Source organism: Diabrotica virgifera, chromosome 3, assembly GCF_917563875.1.
Source record: "Diabrotica virgifera virgifera chromosome 3, PGI_DIABVI_V3a".
Lineage (NCBI taxonomy): Eukaryota > Metazoa > Arthropoda > Insecta > Coleoptera > Chrysomelidae > Diabrotica > Diabrotica virgifera.
The window spans coordinates 251,796,538-251,811,321 of record NC_065445.1 but is presented as its reverse complement, the minus strand read 5'-3'; the positions used below and the strand labels follow the sequence as shown (position 1 = coordinate 251,811,321).

General features: G+C 35.8%; 1 protein-coding gene across 2 annotated transcripts in view; it reads left to right on the top strand.

Annotated features, from left to right (window-relative positions):
• Positions 1–14,784, top strand: part of LOC126881695 (cytochrome P450 4C1-like) — a 121,210-nt gene that overhangs the window by 33,973 nt on the left and 72,453 nt on the right. For both annotated transcript variants that reach the window (XM_050646103.1, XM_050646104.1), the window contains one exon: positions 9,191–9,373. In XM_050646103.1, the coding sequence (XP_050502060.1) occupies positions 9,191–9,373 (183 nt within the window). The remainder of the gene's footprint in view (positions 1–9,190; positions 9,374–14,784) is intronic.

Below are 14,784 nucleotides of genomic sequence, written 5' to 3'. Positions count from 1 at the left end.
TTTTATACGCTCGATGAAGTGGCTCGCGTTCTTGACGTAAGAATCCGCTTCTTCCGCGTATGGTTGCAGCTGTTGGGCCAGAAATTTCGCCAGCGGTTGTAAGGGAGATCCGATGGAACTCACAATTGGTCGCAGTGGTAATCCTGCCTTGTGTACCTTGGGTAGGCCGTAAAATTTTGGGCATCTAGATGACTTCTCTCTAGGTATGAGATGGACCTGTTGTTCTTTATTGATATTTGAGGCTTTGATCTTGGCTTTTGTTATTTTCTCTAGATAGGTTGTCGGGTCTGACGAGATGCTTTGATATGTTGTATCATTTAAGATGTCGTTTATTTTTGTTTCGTAGTCTTGAATATTCATCATTACCGTAGCGTTGCCTTTGTCAGCTGGAAGCACGATGATTTCTTTGTTGTTCTTCAAATTATGTAAGGCTTCTTTCTCTTGCCGTGTTAAATTTCTTTTTGGTGGTTTAGCTGTTCTTAATATTTTTGATACGTCTTGGCGTATGATCTCGGCTGTTTCTGCTGGGAGATTAGTAATTGTAGTCTCTACCTCAGTAATGATGTTTTCTACGGGAATGTATGTAGGTGCAACAGCAAAATTGAAACCTTTTGCAAGAACACTATTCGTGGCTTCATCCAGTGTCAGATTTGAAAAGTTATATACTAAATTGTTTGTTTCTATTTGTGGATTTTCTTTCTTTTTTGGCCGCTGTTGTAGTAACAAATTTTTCAAACTTTTTAATTTGTTTGGTCTTAGTGAGATCAGCATCTGTTTCTGCTCGAAAGTTTGTCAGTTGTTCAAAGAAATTCCATAATGTTGGATGGATTGTGTTACTTAGTTTAAGATGCAGCTGTAATGATTCTGCATTCATTTTGTCGATGTCTCGTCTGGTATCATGGATTGCCTCTCTAATAAGCGCCAGGCTTGCTCTTCTTAAGATGTTTTTAGTTTTATAGTTGTTTTTGTGAAAAGTGAGCTTCATACAAGTCGGTATAATGCTTTCGTCACGGCAGCGTTCTAAAAACGTAAGGTTGCATAACAACGTCCTTCGTTTCGATCGTAGTTTTTCGTATCTTCTGATGTCTGGTAGAATTTCCTCCCCGTAGAGGTTAATTATGTTACACTTGAAGTTTCCGCGGGAGCTATATGTGCTTTCTGTTGTTTTCCGGGTTTGACTCCGCGTTGAATAATTTTGGTTTTGATAAAAACCATTATTTTGACGACGTTTCGGCAAGATCTCACTTGCCATTGTCAAGTCAGGTAGTTCCGCTTCTCGCTGCTGCTTGAAGTAAACTGAATTTTTACTCACGATACCGTCGCTTATGTAGTTGATCCTGATGCTGCTTGCCCTGCGCGAACTCTGGCTCTTGTTATTGGTCCGGTGTAGGTTGCAGTCGTCGGCGGGATGTTACGCGTGGATGTTGCGGCCTGATTTATTTTGGTCTTTTTCTTCAATACCGTTTTCCAAGTTGTAGGAAGCCGTTGCGCATCATCTCTTTGGTTTAAGCCGTTGGGATTTCTTTCAATTTCTATATAAATCAGGCCGCAACATCCACGCGTAACATCCCGCCGACGACTGCAACCTACACCGGACCAATAACAAGAGCCAGAGTTCGCGCAGGGCAAGCAGCATCAGGATCAACTACATAAGCGACGGTATCGTGAGTAAAAATTCAGTTTACTTCAAGCAGCAGCGAGAAGCGGAACTACCTGACTTGACAATGGCAAGTGAGATCTTGCCGAAACGTCGTCAAAATAATGGTTTTTATCAAAACCAAAATTATTCAACGCGGAGTCAAACCCGGAAAACAACAGAAAGCACATATAGCTCCCGCGGAAACTTCAAGTGTAACATAATTAACCTCTACGGGGAGGAAATTCTACCAGACATCAGAAGATACGAAAAACTACGATCGAAACGAAGGACGTTGTTATGCAACCTTACGTTTTTAGAACGCTGCCGTGACGAAAGCATTATACCGACTTGTATGAAGCTCACTTTTCACAAAAACAACTATAAAACTAAAAACATCTTAAGAAGAGCAAGCCTGGCGCTTATTAGAGAGGCAATCCATGATACCAGACGAGACATCGACAAAATGAATGCAGAATCATTACAGCTGCATCTTAAACTAAGTAACACAATCCATCCAACATTATGGAATTTCTTTGAACAACTGACAAACTTTCGAGCAGAAACAGATGCTGATCTCACTAAGACCAAACAAATTAAAAAGTTTGAAAATTTGTTACTACAACAGCGGCCAAAAAAGAAAGAAAATCCACAAATAGAAACAAACAATTTAGTATATAACTTTTCAAATCTGACACTGGATGAAGCCACGAATAGTGTTCTTGCAAAAGGTTTCAATTTTGCTGTTGCACCTACATACATTCCCGTAGAAAACATCATTACTGAGGTAGAGACTACAATTACTAATCTCCCAGCAGAAACAGCCGAGATCATACGCCAAGACGTATCAAAAATATTAAGAACAGCTAAACCACCAAAAAGAAATTTAACACGGCAAGAGAAAGAAGCCTTACATAATTTGAAGAACAACAAAGAAATCATCGTGCTTCCAGCTGACAAAGGCAACGCTACGGTAATGATGAATATTCAAGACTACGAAACAAAAATAAACGACATCTTAAATGATACAACATATCAAAGCATCTCGTCAGACCCGACAACCTATCTAGAGAAAATAACAAAAGCCAAGATCAAAGCCTCAAATATCAATAAAGAACAACAGGTCCATCTCATACCTAGAGAGAAGTCATCTAGATGCCCAAAATTTTACGGCCTACCCAAGGTACACAAGGCAGGATTACCACTGCGACCAATTGTGAGTTCCATCGGATCTCCCTTACAACCGCTGGCGAAATTTCTGGCCCAACAGCTGCAACCATACGCGGAAGAAGCGGATTCTTACGTCAAGAACGCGAGCCACTTCATCGAGCGTATAAAAGGTGTGACTCTTGAGCCGGGACATTTGCTAGTCAGCTTCGATGTTGTCTCACTTTTCACGAATGTTCCTATAGATGAATCACTGGACATCATAAGCAAAAAGTATCCAATATCACCGGATACACTAAACCTAACCAAACACTGTTTAAATAACACTTATTTCATCTATAAGGAACAAAGATATAAACAAATTGAGGGAGCACCGATGGGTTCTCCACTGTCACCAGTAATAGCGAACTTGTTTATGAAGGAAATAGAACAGCGGGCAATAGAAACAGCTGAATACAAACCCAAACTGTGGCTTAGATACGTGGATGACACTTTTATTATCTGGACCCACGGAGAAGAAAAACTAAAGGCTTTTTTAGAACACATCAACAATATCCACCATAAAATTCAGTTTACCATGGAACTGGAAGAAAACGATCAAATTCCATTCTTAGATGTGTTAATAATAAAGAAACAAGACGGACACATAGGCCATACAGTGTATCGGAAACCGACACATACCGATAGATATCTAAATGCTGCTTCACACCACCATCCTGCACAATTGCATTCAGTCATCAAAACCTTGATTACAAGATCCGAAAGACTGACAGACCAAGAACATCAAAATGAAGAAATGCATAACGTGAAAACAGCGTTAAGAAAAAACGGCTTCTCAACATACAACATCGAAAAAGCTCAAAATGCTCGAAGAAGAGATAAGGACCCTACAGAAGACAATAAGCCGATCGGCAAAACCATTCTGCCATATGTGAAGGGTACGACAGAGAAAATAGGGAGAGTGCTGAGAAAACACAACATAGAAACGATATTTAATACGGACAGAAAGATCTCAACTATTTTAGCAACACCAAAGACCAAAATATCGTTAGAAAGCCAAGGTGTATACGAGATTCCGTGTGGGGATTGTGGAAAGTCGTACATTGGACAGACCAACCGAAGAATCCAGGTAAGACGAGAAGAACACCGAAATGCTATCGAAAGGGGAGAAACCACGTCATCCCTGGCTCAACATGTCGCAAATACAGGACACACAATAAACCTGAACCAAACAACGATGTTAGCCAACATCGAAATAAAAAGAAAACGGGAAATCAGAGAATCGATAGAAATTGAAAGAAATCCCAACGGCTTAAACCAAAGAGATGATGCGCAACGGCTTCCTACAACTTGGAAAACGGTATTGAAGAAAAAGACCAAAATAAATCAGGCCGCAACATCCACGCGTAACATCCCGCCGACGACTGCAACCTACACCGGACCAATAACAAGAGCCAGAGTTCGCGCAGGGCAAGCAGCATCAGGATCAACTACATAAGCGACGGTATCGTGAGTAAAAATTCAGTTTACTTCAAGCAGCAGCGAGAAGCGGAACTACCTGACTTGACAATGGCAAGTGAGATCTTGCCGAAACGTCGTCAAAATAATGGTTTTTATCAAAACCAAAATTATTCAACGCGGAGTCAAACCCGGAAAACAACAGAAAGCACATATAGCTCCCGCGGAAACTTCAAGTGTAACATATATATATATATATATATATATAGGGGTGTCATATCGGCTGACGCCGCATCCCCACACCTAACCGCCATCTATTTCTATCCTGGGCATCTTCCTCTTCCAAATCTCGGTCTTCCATGGCCTTCCTTATCGTGTCATTCCAGGATAGTCTTGGTCTTCCCCTTTTCTTCCTACCTGGGGGTTTCCATTTCAGGAGTTTCTTTGGCCATCGTTGGTCGTCCATTCTAAGTAAGTGACCGAACCATTTTAGGCTTCTTCTCTCGAGCCTGTCTACCGCTGTATCGTGTGCCTGCATCCTTCTTCTTATTTCTTCGTTACGTATTCTGTCCAATCGGGAGATTCCAGCACTTCTACGTATGTAGTCCATTTCCACAGCATTGATCCTTCTTCTGGACTCTGCTGTTAATGTCCAGACTTCGCTTCCATACATGAGTACCGATTCCACAAATGTCTTTCCTATCATTAATTTTGTAGTTCTGGATATATTTTTATCCCACCACACGGAATTCAAGCAACCTACTACCTTCCTACTTTGTTCAACTCGCCTTTGAATTTCTTTGTTGCCTAGGCCTTCTCTGTTTATTACAGCTCCCAGATATTTGAATTCTTCAACCTGTTTAATTGATGTGTTCTCTGTTATTAGGATTTCAAAGTGGGCGTCAGAAACGTGGAATGGGGACGGATTAAAGACCATGTTTTTGCCGTCAGAAGCGTGGAATGGGGACGGATTAAAGACCATGTTTTTGCCGCTAGGCCCACTACTCGAGAAAACATTATCTAGAATCTAGAGAATACGAAACGCCATTCAAAGCATTGCGAAAGCAGAAATTGAGACTGCTGTTCAATCTACTCTTTGCTTGCATCGAAAATGATGGACAACAATTTGAACATTTAGGTCGTCACTAAGTAAGTAGTTGCTTTTATTTCTTTGTTAAATTTTATAGTGTTGTTTGTCTTATTGCTGTTTTAATTAATTATATACGTTTACATCTGGAAAATGTTTCTCTGTTTTTCCCATAGCACACTACTTTTCCTTAACTTCGTTTACCGGTGACATTAACAGTTGTTTAAAATTTATACGTTTCTTAAGATATCTTGAGATAGAAAAAAGGTATCGACATGCGGTTTTCGGTATTATGTTGCTAATTGGGTCTAATTTTGTAATAGAGGATTAGAAATGCATACTTGTATTTAATATTCTCCAAAGAAAACTAGATTTCCGAAAATAATTAAACAACACCTACTAGCTGCCATATTACTTATTAGGCTATTTCGAAAATAAGACTTTTACATTAACGAAAAAGAGCTGTTTTCAACAAGACCAAGTATGCAAAATTCGATTTAGCAGAACCGGACTTACAGCCATTCTTTCATAAGAAGGTTCCCACTCACCCCCACCTCTTATTTGCAAAGGTCGACTTGAAACTTGTAAAATCAAATATGCGCACAATTTATGAAGAATACGATGATTGAATTTCCAGTGCCCTTTCATTAGGTAAATTTTGTAAAATTTTGATTTTTTAATTTTTGATATTCAATTACGCCCTCTAGCGGTGGATCTACAATTATGAAAATAATTTCCAGGCTTTTTCCGAGGCAACTTTTGTTATAAATATTTTTTTCTCAAAGCTGTACTATAAACGGTTCCTGAGATATGGTCGAGAGCCATTCTTATTGGGACACCCGGTACATATCGTCGGTTTGGGAGAAGAACGCTACAACTCAAAAATTGCCATTTTTGAGGTTTCCCTCTAACCAACTCTAAATGTTAAACTTTATTATGGGAAAAATTGTCAGAAGTTGCACTCATGTAATTACCGCTGGATGGCGACTTACAACAGTTTGACTTTGTCAAACCCATGCATTACATTTTATGGAAGAGCGTCGCAATATAGTTGTGTTTCAGTTATTGTGGAAGTTACCACGTGTTTTTTGGAGAACAGTGTTAAAAGTTAAAAAAGGAACATATTTTTTTGGGGATTTTGTATTTAATATTTAATGCAAGACAGTTACATTTCGTCTTAGGTAAGTATTCCATACAGGATATGTGCGTTTATATATAGACAAGGCGAAAACGGCGAGTTCGAAGGGAAAAATATTCCCATGAGATTTTTTTGCATAATCACATTCGTGAGACATCCCAGAATAAGGTTCAAGAAGTCGCCCATGTGAAAAGTGGGCCAATTTTTTTTAACAATTGAATGGTGGGCTACAACAATGTTGTAAGCGACAGAATTAAGATTATGCAGGAGATGGAAAAAACTTAATGACAAGTCATTTATGACAATACGGATACCAATATTGCAGTACAAAAAACTCGGGGAAGGTAAAATGTTTTTAGCCTGATTGAAAGATGCTCGCATTGGTCATTGGATATAAATAATATTGCATTAAAACCTCACTTTGACCCAATATGTCGCTTACGACGTTGTTGTAGCCCACCATTCAATTTTTTTTTAATCAATTTGCAAGAATCAATATTTTTGGCCTGAACAATTTTTTCTTTAATTTTTTGGACCATTCTGGACAAAAAAGGTCTCTTATAATTTTTCTCTAAAGTTGATCGTTTTCGACTTATAAGCAATTTAAAATTGAAAAAAACGAAAAATGGCGATTTTCAAGGCTTAATAACTCGGTTAAAAGTTATTATTATGAAAGTCAATATATGACTAAATCAAAGTTTAAAGCCCCCCCTACAAGATCCTGCAGAAATCTTTGTCATTATTTTATTACTAAGCTGTTATTTTTACGTAATAATAATAAGCGCCATGCATGTGTGCGGGGCTGTAAATGCTGAGTGCGAGTGAGAAGCCATTCCAGCAGTCCAATTGTGCATCTTACTCGCACTCACATTTACAGCAGCGTCAATACAATCTAACCACTCATTGTTATTAATTAAAAATAGCAGCTTAGTAGTAAATTAATGACACAGATTTCTTCAGGATCATGTAGCGGCGACTTTAAACTTTGATTTAGTCACTTTCTGACTTTCAAAATAATAATTTTTGACCGAGTTATTAAGTCTTAAAAATAGCCATTTTCGCGTTTTTCAAATTTTAACTTGCTTATAACTCGAAAAAGGTCAACTTTAGAGAAAAATTATAAGAGACCTTTTTTATCTAGAATGGTCCAAAAAACCTAAATAAAATTAGTCCGGGCCAAAAATATTGATTTTTTCTAATTTGATTAAAAAAAAATTGCTAAAAAAAATTGGCCCACTTTTCTCGTGGGCGACTTCTTGAACCTTATTCTGGGATGTCTCACGAATGTGATTATGCAAAAATATCTCATGGGAATATTTTTCCCAACGAACCCGCCGTTTCCGCCTTGTCTAATAGAATTATTATGAGTTTTATGAGCAATACAGTAACATTTCAACAAATTTTGGGAAAAACTGTTACAAATGCTAATTACAGGTAGAAAGGTGAGAACAAAAAAGGTCTTTCTACTTATATTTAAATGATAATAATGGGCACTTTAATATTGTAAAAGATTTTACCTCTTATTTTTTACCTTACCAAAATTATAATGAAAACTAACACATTAAAATTTTAAAACGTCGCTCCTGAAAATTAGAACTTTTCGACTTGTAACGTTCTTCTTCCAAACCAACGATATACAGGGTGTCCCAGACTAATTTACCCACGCTATAACTCTTAAACGAATAGAGATTTTTGAATGGGACAAAAGGTGGTCTCTTCTACTTGTAATACACTTTAATATGGCGTAGAAAAAAATCATCCCCTAAATATTCATCCCTTAGTTACAACCCCTAACTTTAATTTTTTTAATAGCACCCTGTATATTTTTTTATTGTTTTCGATGAGGTCTTCTATCGTCTATTCAACACATTTTTTGAAAATAAAATCAGTTCGCAAATAACCAAGAAAATATCAGTTTAGTTTTGTTAATTATGTGTCCCAGACTAATTTATCCAGACTATATTTCTTAAACGAATAGAGATTTTCGAATGGGATAAAAACTGATCTATTGCATTTATAATACACTTTAATATGGCGTAGAAAAAAATTATCCCCTAAATATTCATCCCTTAGTTACAGCCCCTAACTTTATTTTTTTAAATAGCACCCTGTAAGTTAGGGATGAATATTTAGGGGATGAATTTTTTCTACGCCATATGAAAGTGTATTACAAATGAAATAGATCAGTTTTTGTCCTATTCGAAAATCTCTATTCGTTTAAGAAATATAGCCTTGGTAAATTAGTCTGGGACACACAATTAACAAAAATAAACTGATAGTTTCTTGGTTATTTACAAACCGATTTTATTTTAAAAACATGTGTTGAATAGATGATAAAAGACCACATCCAAAACTATAAAAAAATATACAGGGTGCTATTAAAAAAAATAAAGTTAGGGGTTGTAACTAAGGGCCGAATATTTAGGGGATGATTTTTTCTACGCCATATTAAAGTGTATTACAAGTAGAATAGACCACTTTTTGTCCCATTCGAAAATCTCTATTCGTTTAAGAGATATAGCGTGGGTAATTTAGTCTGGGACACCCTGTATACATTGTAAATCATGATGAGGGAGTGCTCCTCGTAACATTCAACGTGTCTTAATTTGTTTATTTCTAGTGCATCTTTATTGTGATTTTAGTATGGACACCTTAAATTTTCAAATCCAAATTATTATTTTTTTATTAAAGTTATCTGTTTTAGGGGCAAATTGGCATAAGAGAAGGAAAATCTTGACACCTGCGTTCCATTTTAACATTTTGCAGGAGTTTGTTGACGTTTTTAACAAAGAAACTAACCACTTAGTAGAACTCTTTAAATCAAAGTGTGATCAACCAATTGACCTTATCAAACCAGTCACGGAATTTACTTTGTATTCTATTGGTGGTGAGTTATTATTTTGTTACATTTTAAACTTTTTCCTTTTTTTTTCTATATTTAATCCTCTAACGTTTACAAAACCAAACTTTTTTTCTTTTCTTTTCTTTGTAAATTTAATCCTCTAACGCAGTGTGGTCCAGCCTTTTAGACGTTGCGGGCCGTATTAAATTTAAAATTATTATGAAGGGCCAGAGAACTAGACTCATTCAAAAAAAGCTTATTTTAAAAAATAAAATACAAACGAAATATTATTTATAAGTATTTTATTATGGTTTACAATTTACATGTTATGTTTAAAATTTAACATAAAATCAAAATTAATGGGATATTTGTGGCAAGGGTTTACCCTCTACTAACTTTTGCACATCTATATCTATGCTAGTCGTAGTGAGTCTAATGCACGCTTCCAGAGAATCCTTTTCCATGCGATTACGTGTTTTAGATTTAATATGCTTCAAAACAGTAATAGTCCAGGGCGCATCTATTTTGAGATGGACGTTGAGAGGTGACTCAAATTTTTTTGCAGAAATTGCTTGAAAATAGATCAAATAATAATATTTGAGTTATCCTCCCTCTGAAAAAGGTCCGGAACATTGTTTAAATAATTAAAATGTCAAAAAATGAAGGAAAAATTCAATTTTTTTCTTCGTTTTTTGATTATAACTTTAAAACTATTCATTTCAGAGAAAAGTTGTACTAACATAAAAGTTGCATAATTAAATTTCCTACAACATAGGATTGGTTAAAATTTTTAAAAATAGTCACCCTTGTTGAAAAATAGCAATAATTGCGAAAAACCATACAAAAACAAGTATTTGCATTTTACGTTTTTCAACCATTTATGCTACATTTAGGACCTTCATATTTCACCCAGAAAACTTTATGATACAGTAAAACAATACTGTAAATTTCATTAAGATCGGTGCAATAGATTATGCAAAATAAATTTTGCAATCCAGCTTTCGCAAAAAAAATTCATTTTTTAAAAATGTTACAGGACTGAAAATAAAGCAGGTAGCAGGTTGAATTTTTTCTTGCTTATAGAAGAGCAATTTGCAATTTAAAAAATTAACATCGATTAATTACCACGGCGTCAAGAAATTTTTTAAATTTACATTAATTTTTGGTGCTACGCGCAGGACAGCGGTGTTCGATTCACACAAGTTGATTTCCACCAAAATTTCTTCCAATCTTTATCTAATATATTATTTTCTTACTCTATATTTTGTTGTATTTTAATATTTTAATTCCACAAAAATCAAACTAATTTTATTATTGTTTTTGAAATATTGTTTAAACAATTGCTTATGTTTAAAAATAATAAACTTTTATTCTCTAAGTTAAAATATATGAACAAAGATAATTTTTGCTAATAAAAGTGTTATTTCAAAGGATAGAGTATGTGTTTTTATTTTGCAATAAACAAATTTATTTATTTATATTGAAATGTAATAAAAATTAAAATGTATCAATCATTATCAAAGGTCATTGGAATTCCCAATCAGAGCAAATATTCCGCAGTCCTGCGCGTAGCACCAATAATTAATGTTTATTTAAAAAAAAATTCTGACGCCGTGGTGTTAATCGATTTTAATTTTGCAAAATTGCAAATGAAAGGTACATTACACTTCTATACGCAAAAAAATGTCAACTTGCTATCTGCTTTATTTTCAGTCCTGTAACATTTTGAAAAAATGATTTTTTTTTGCGAAAGCTAGATTGCAAAATTTATTTTGCAAAATCTATTGAACCGATCTTAATGAAATTATTAGTGTTGTTTTAGTGTATCATAAAGCTTTTTTGGGTGAAATATGAAGGTCCTAAGTGTAGCATAAATGGTTGAAAAACGTAAAATGCGAATACTTGTTTTTGTATGATTTTTTCGCAATTATTGCTATTTTGCAACAAGGGTAACTATTTTTTAAATTTTTAACTAATTCTATATTATAGAAAATTTAATTACGCAACTTTTATGTCAGTACATCTTTTCTGGGAAATGAGTTAAATTTCGTAAAAAAGTTATATTTTCGTATTCAACTATACATTGTTTTCGTCTGAAAAATAAAATATTTACAGTATTAAAAATATTTAAAAAGTTACATTTCATAATTATGGACAAGTCCTCTAAGATATTCTAAAATATCTCCGTCGGCATTGAAGTTTCGGACTAATCTTAAAATTCGCTCATCCGCGTCCCTATATTTTTTTTTCAAGGGTGGCAGATTCCCAGAAACTAATTGTTCATAGTGAACGTCCCTACCCTTCTGCACCTTACGGAGGCTGTCAATAAATTTCCATATTGTAGGGTGGTCAATTCCATGTTTTGTGCTAAGTGGAAGAGGCATCCGTTGATATTTACTCCTGGGAAGCAATCTTCCATGGCTGCGAATGCTGCCTGCTCAAAGTCGCAATGGATCGCAGTAGGGCTCAGATTTGGCTTCAAATTCTTTATTAGATCGAACATACGGCTATAAGTAGCTCGTGATTTGTTTGGAAAAAGGGCATAAAATATAGGGTGGATCCCATTATTTTTAGTTTCCATCACGGTGTACACTTGGGAAAAAAGCGGCGGTGCTATTGAAAATGTACCATCGGCAAACCATATGGGCGAAGTTTGTAAATGCTGTAGCCAGCTGTCTCTCCCGAAAATCAATATTCTGTTGGGCCCTTCTCCATTGTCCAAAAGGAAATTTTCTTCCACGCCATTCGACACTTCATAAATCCTGTAATGTTCAGGTATCCGCAATTCCTCCAAATTAACAGGGTTTGGCGGTGCAGCTTGAATTTCGTTGCGTTCTCGTCTGATGGTATTCCTCAGTGCGCAACTATTTGGAAGTCGAGCTTGAGAAGCCTGACTGGTATTATTCAAACATTCGTTGACTACCTAAAATAAAAAAATGAATCAATCAATGAAAATTTCAAAGTAAAATATTGTTGGAAATAAGAAAATTTATTAGAATAAATTGAAAATTACCTGTATTGTTCCTTCCATTGTATCTTCTGCTCGTCTTTTAATGGTTGTTACTATTTGGGCAACATCTGCATCCACAGCCGAGGCGTCATGAGAGTGCAGGTTAACCTTTTTTATTATTTCACCATTTTTAGTGTGAATTCTTGCCTTACACATGCCTCTTCTCTCACATCTCCAAAATCTAATTTCATCGTCATTTTTGCTAAGGGCATCAAAAACATAAATAAAACCATCTGAGCTAAATTTTGGCTTTCCTCTAGTGATAGAATTTGTCGGTCCATAATTAAGTTCGTAATTATCGCAAACACTTTCAAGATACGACTGAACTCTTCAGATGAATTCTGCGCTTATATAGTAAATCAAAAGAGAGAAATGAGGAAAAGGGACATAATCTGTTAATGGTACCTGATGTATCTGCCAACCTTTAATAGTCACGTATTGTTTGTAATTTTAAGTTTAACCTATTATTTCTAGGAAATTAAGGACAATAAACAAGAGTATAATTAGAATACATCATTAAGTAGATAATAATCTGTTAACGGTACCTGATGTACCTGCAAACCTTTAATAGTCACCTATTGTTTGTAATTTTAAGTTTAACCTATTATTTCTAGGAAATTAAGGACAATAAACAAGAGTATAATTAGAATACATCATTAAATAGATAAATATGACCATTATCAGATTCCCGGAAATAAACAATATTGAGAAAAGGGATTTCAATTTCAATTGTTTTTACTGAATCAAAAATAAAAAACTTCATTATGCAAAAATGATAGTATATAATTGTTCGAAAACCATTCAAAACTTATATACAAGTAATGATCATCCCGAAATTATAAGTACGAATGATAACAACGAAATGGCGACGGCGAAATGGCTCGACGGCGAAACGGCGACGGCGAAATGTCCTAGAACCTGGTATTTACGTGGATCATAAACCGAAGATTAAGCCACTTCACAGAACAAACCATAGGAAAATACCAGGCCGGATTCAGACCGGGACGGTCTACTATTGACCAGCTGTTCAACGTGAAACAAATATTAGGAAAAGCTTGGGAGCACGACATAAATATCAACCAAATGTTTGTAGATTTTTGACAAGGCTATGATAACATACATAGAGATAAAATATATGTAATTATGCAAGATTTTGGTATAGCAAAGAAAATTGGTAAAGTTAGGTTGGTGTGTCGGTCCATGTTCCTGTGACTCACACAGAAGCACAAGTACGAGTTCAAAATGAATTGACAGATCCCTTTTAGATAACTAAAGGGCTAAAACAGGGTGATGGGCTGGCACCGACTCTGTTGAACATATGTATGGAATATGTCATTAGAAAAATGTCCGTAAACCCAAGAAACTTACTGTTTAATAAGTCTAAGCAGATTGTGGTGTACGCAGATGACGTAAACTTTATCTACTTTTATGATCCACTAGATGTTTGCTCTTCTCATACCTTCTATATTAGATTGGCGAACTCGTACATTGGGTCCGATTTCTTTTGTGAGTTGTCTCTTAGAAACTCCATTTATTAGTTGTGGTGTTATCTTCTAGTCTTCTAGTCAAGAAGATCTGCAAACACTACTTGATAGTGTCTTTGAGAGTTGTAGGGAGGCAGGTCTGGATCTGAACATACGGAAAACCAAAATACTCGTAATAAGTAAACAACAGCATATAAAACCGTCTATACATATATGTAAATAATACCAAACTTGAGCAAGTTGATAAAATCGTTTAACTTGGACAGCAATTAAATTGTAACGCAGAAAGTTACGGCGAAATTAGATCTAGGATAGCGCAGGCTAGAGCGGCTTTTAGAAGGATGTCCAAGGTATTATGTAACAGAGACCTAAAATTGGCATTGAGGATACACCTACTTCGCTGCTACGTGTTCTCGATCTTACTTTATGGTGTCGAGTTCTGCACTGTGAATAAAATCGATCTAAATCGCCTTGAGGCTTTCGAAATGTGGTAGATGTTCCTGACGAGAGCTTGACATGAGCTCGAAACACGTCGTGTAGAATATCGGTGGTGGTCGAAGTGAAATAAAATGCAATTGCCGTTTCCTTTCATATCGCGGTTCTTCTCCGTTATTGACGAATGTGTAGCGAATAACGTGGCTTTGTAAACAAATCTGACACAAAGAGGTGTCTTTTGTCGTTCATCGTCTTTTATGAAGACTTTGAAATTTACATTTTCGCGTCCGCTACGGAAAAGATTTCTTCTGTATACCAGAGAAATCTTTTCGTTTAATTAATATAGATGTCGTACCAAGTGTACTGAAGTCTGGTTATTTTATTATTACCAGAAAGGCCAAAAGCATTTTCTTGCACCTCGACCATCCACCTAGATGTTCCTGACGAGAGCTTGACATGAGCTCGAAACACGTCGTGTAGAATATCGGTGGTGGTCGAAGTGAAATAAAATGCAATTGCCGTTTCCT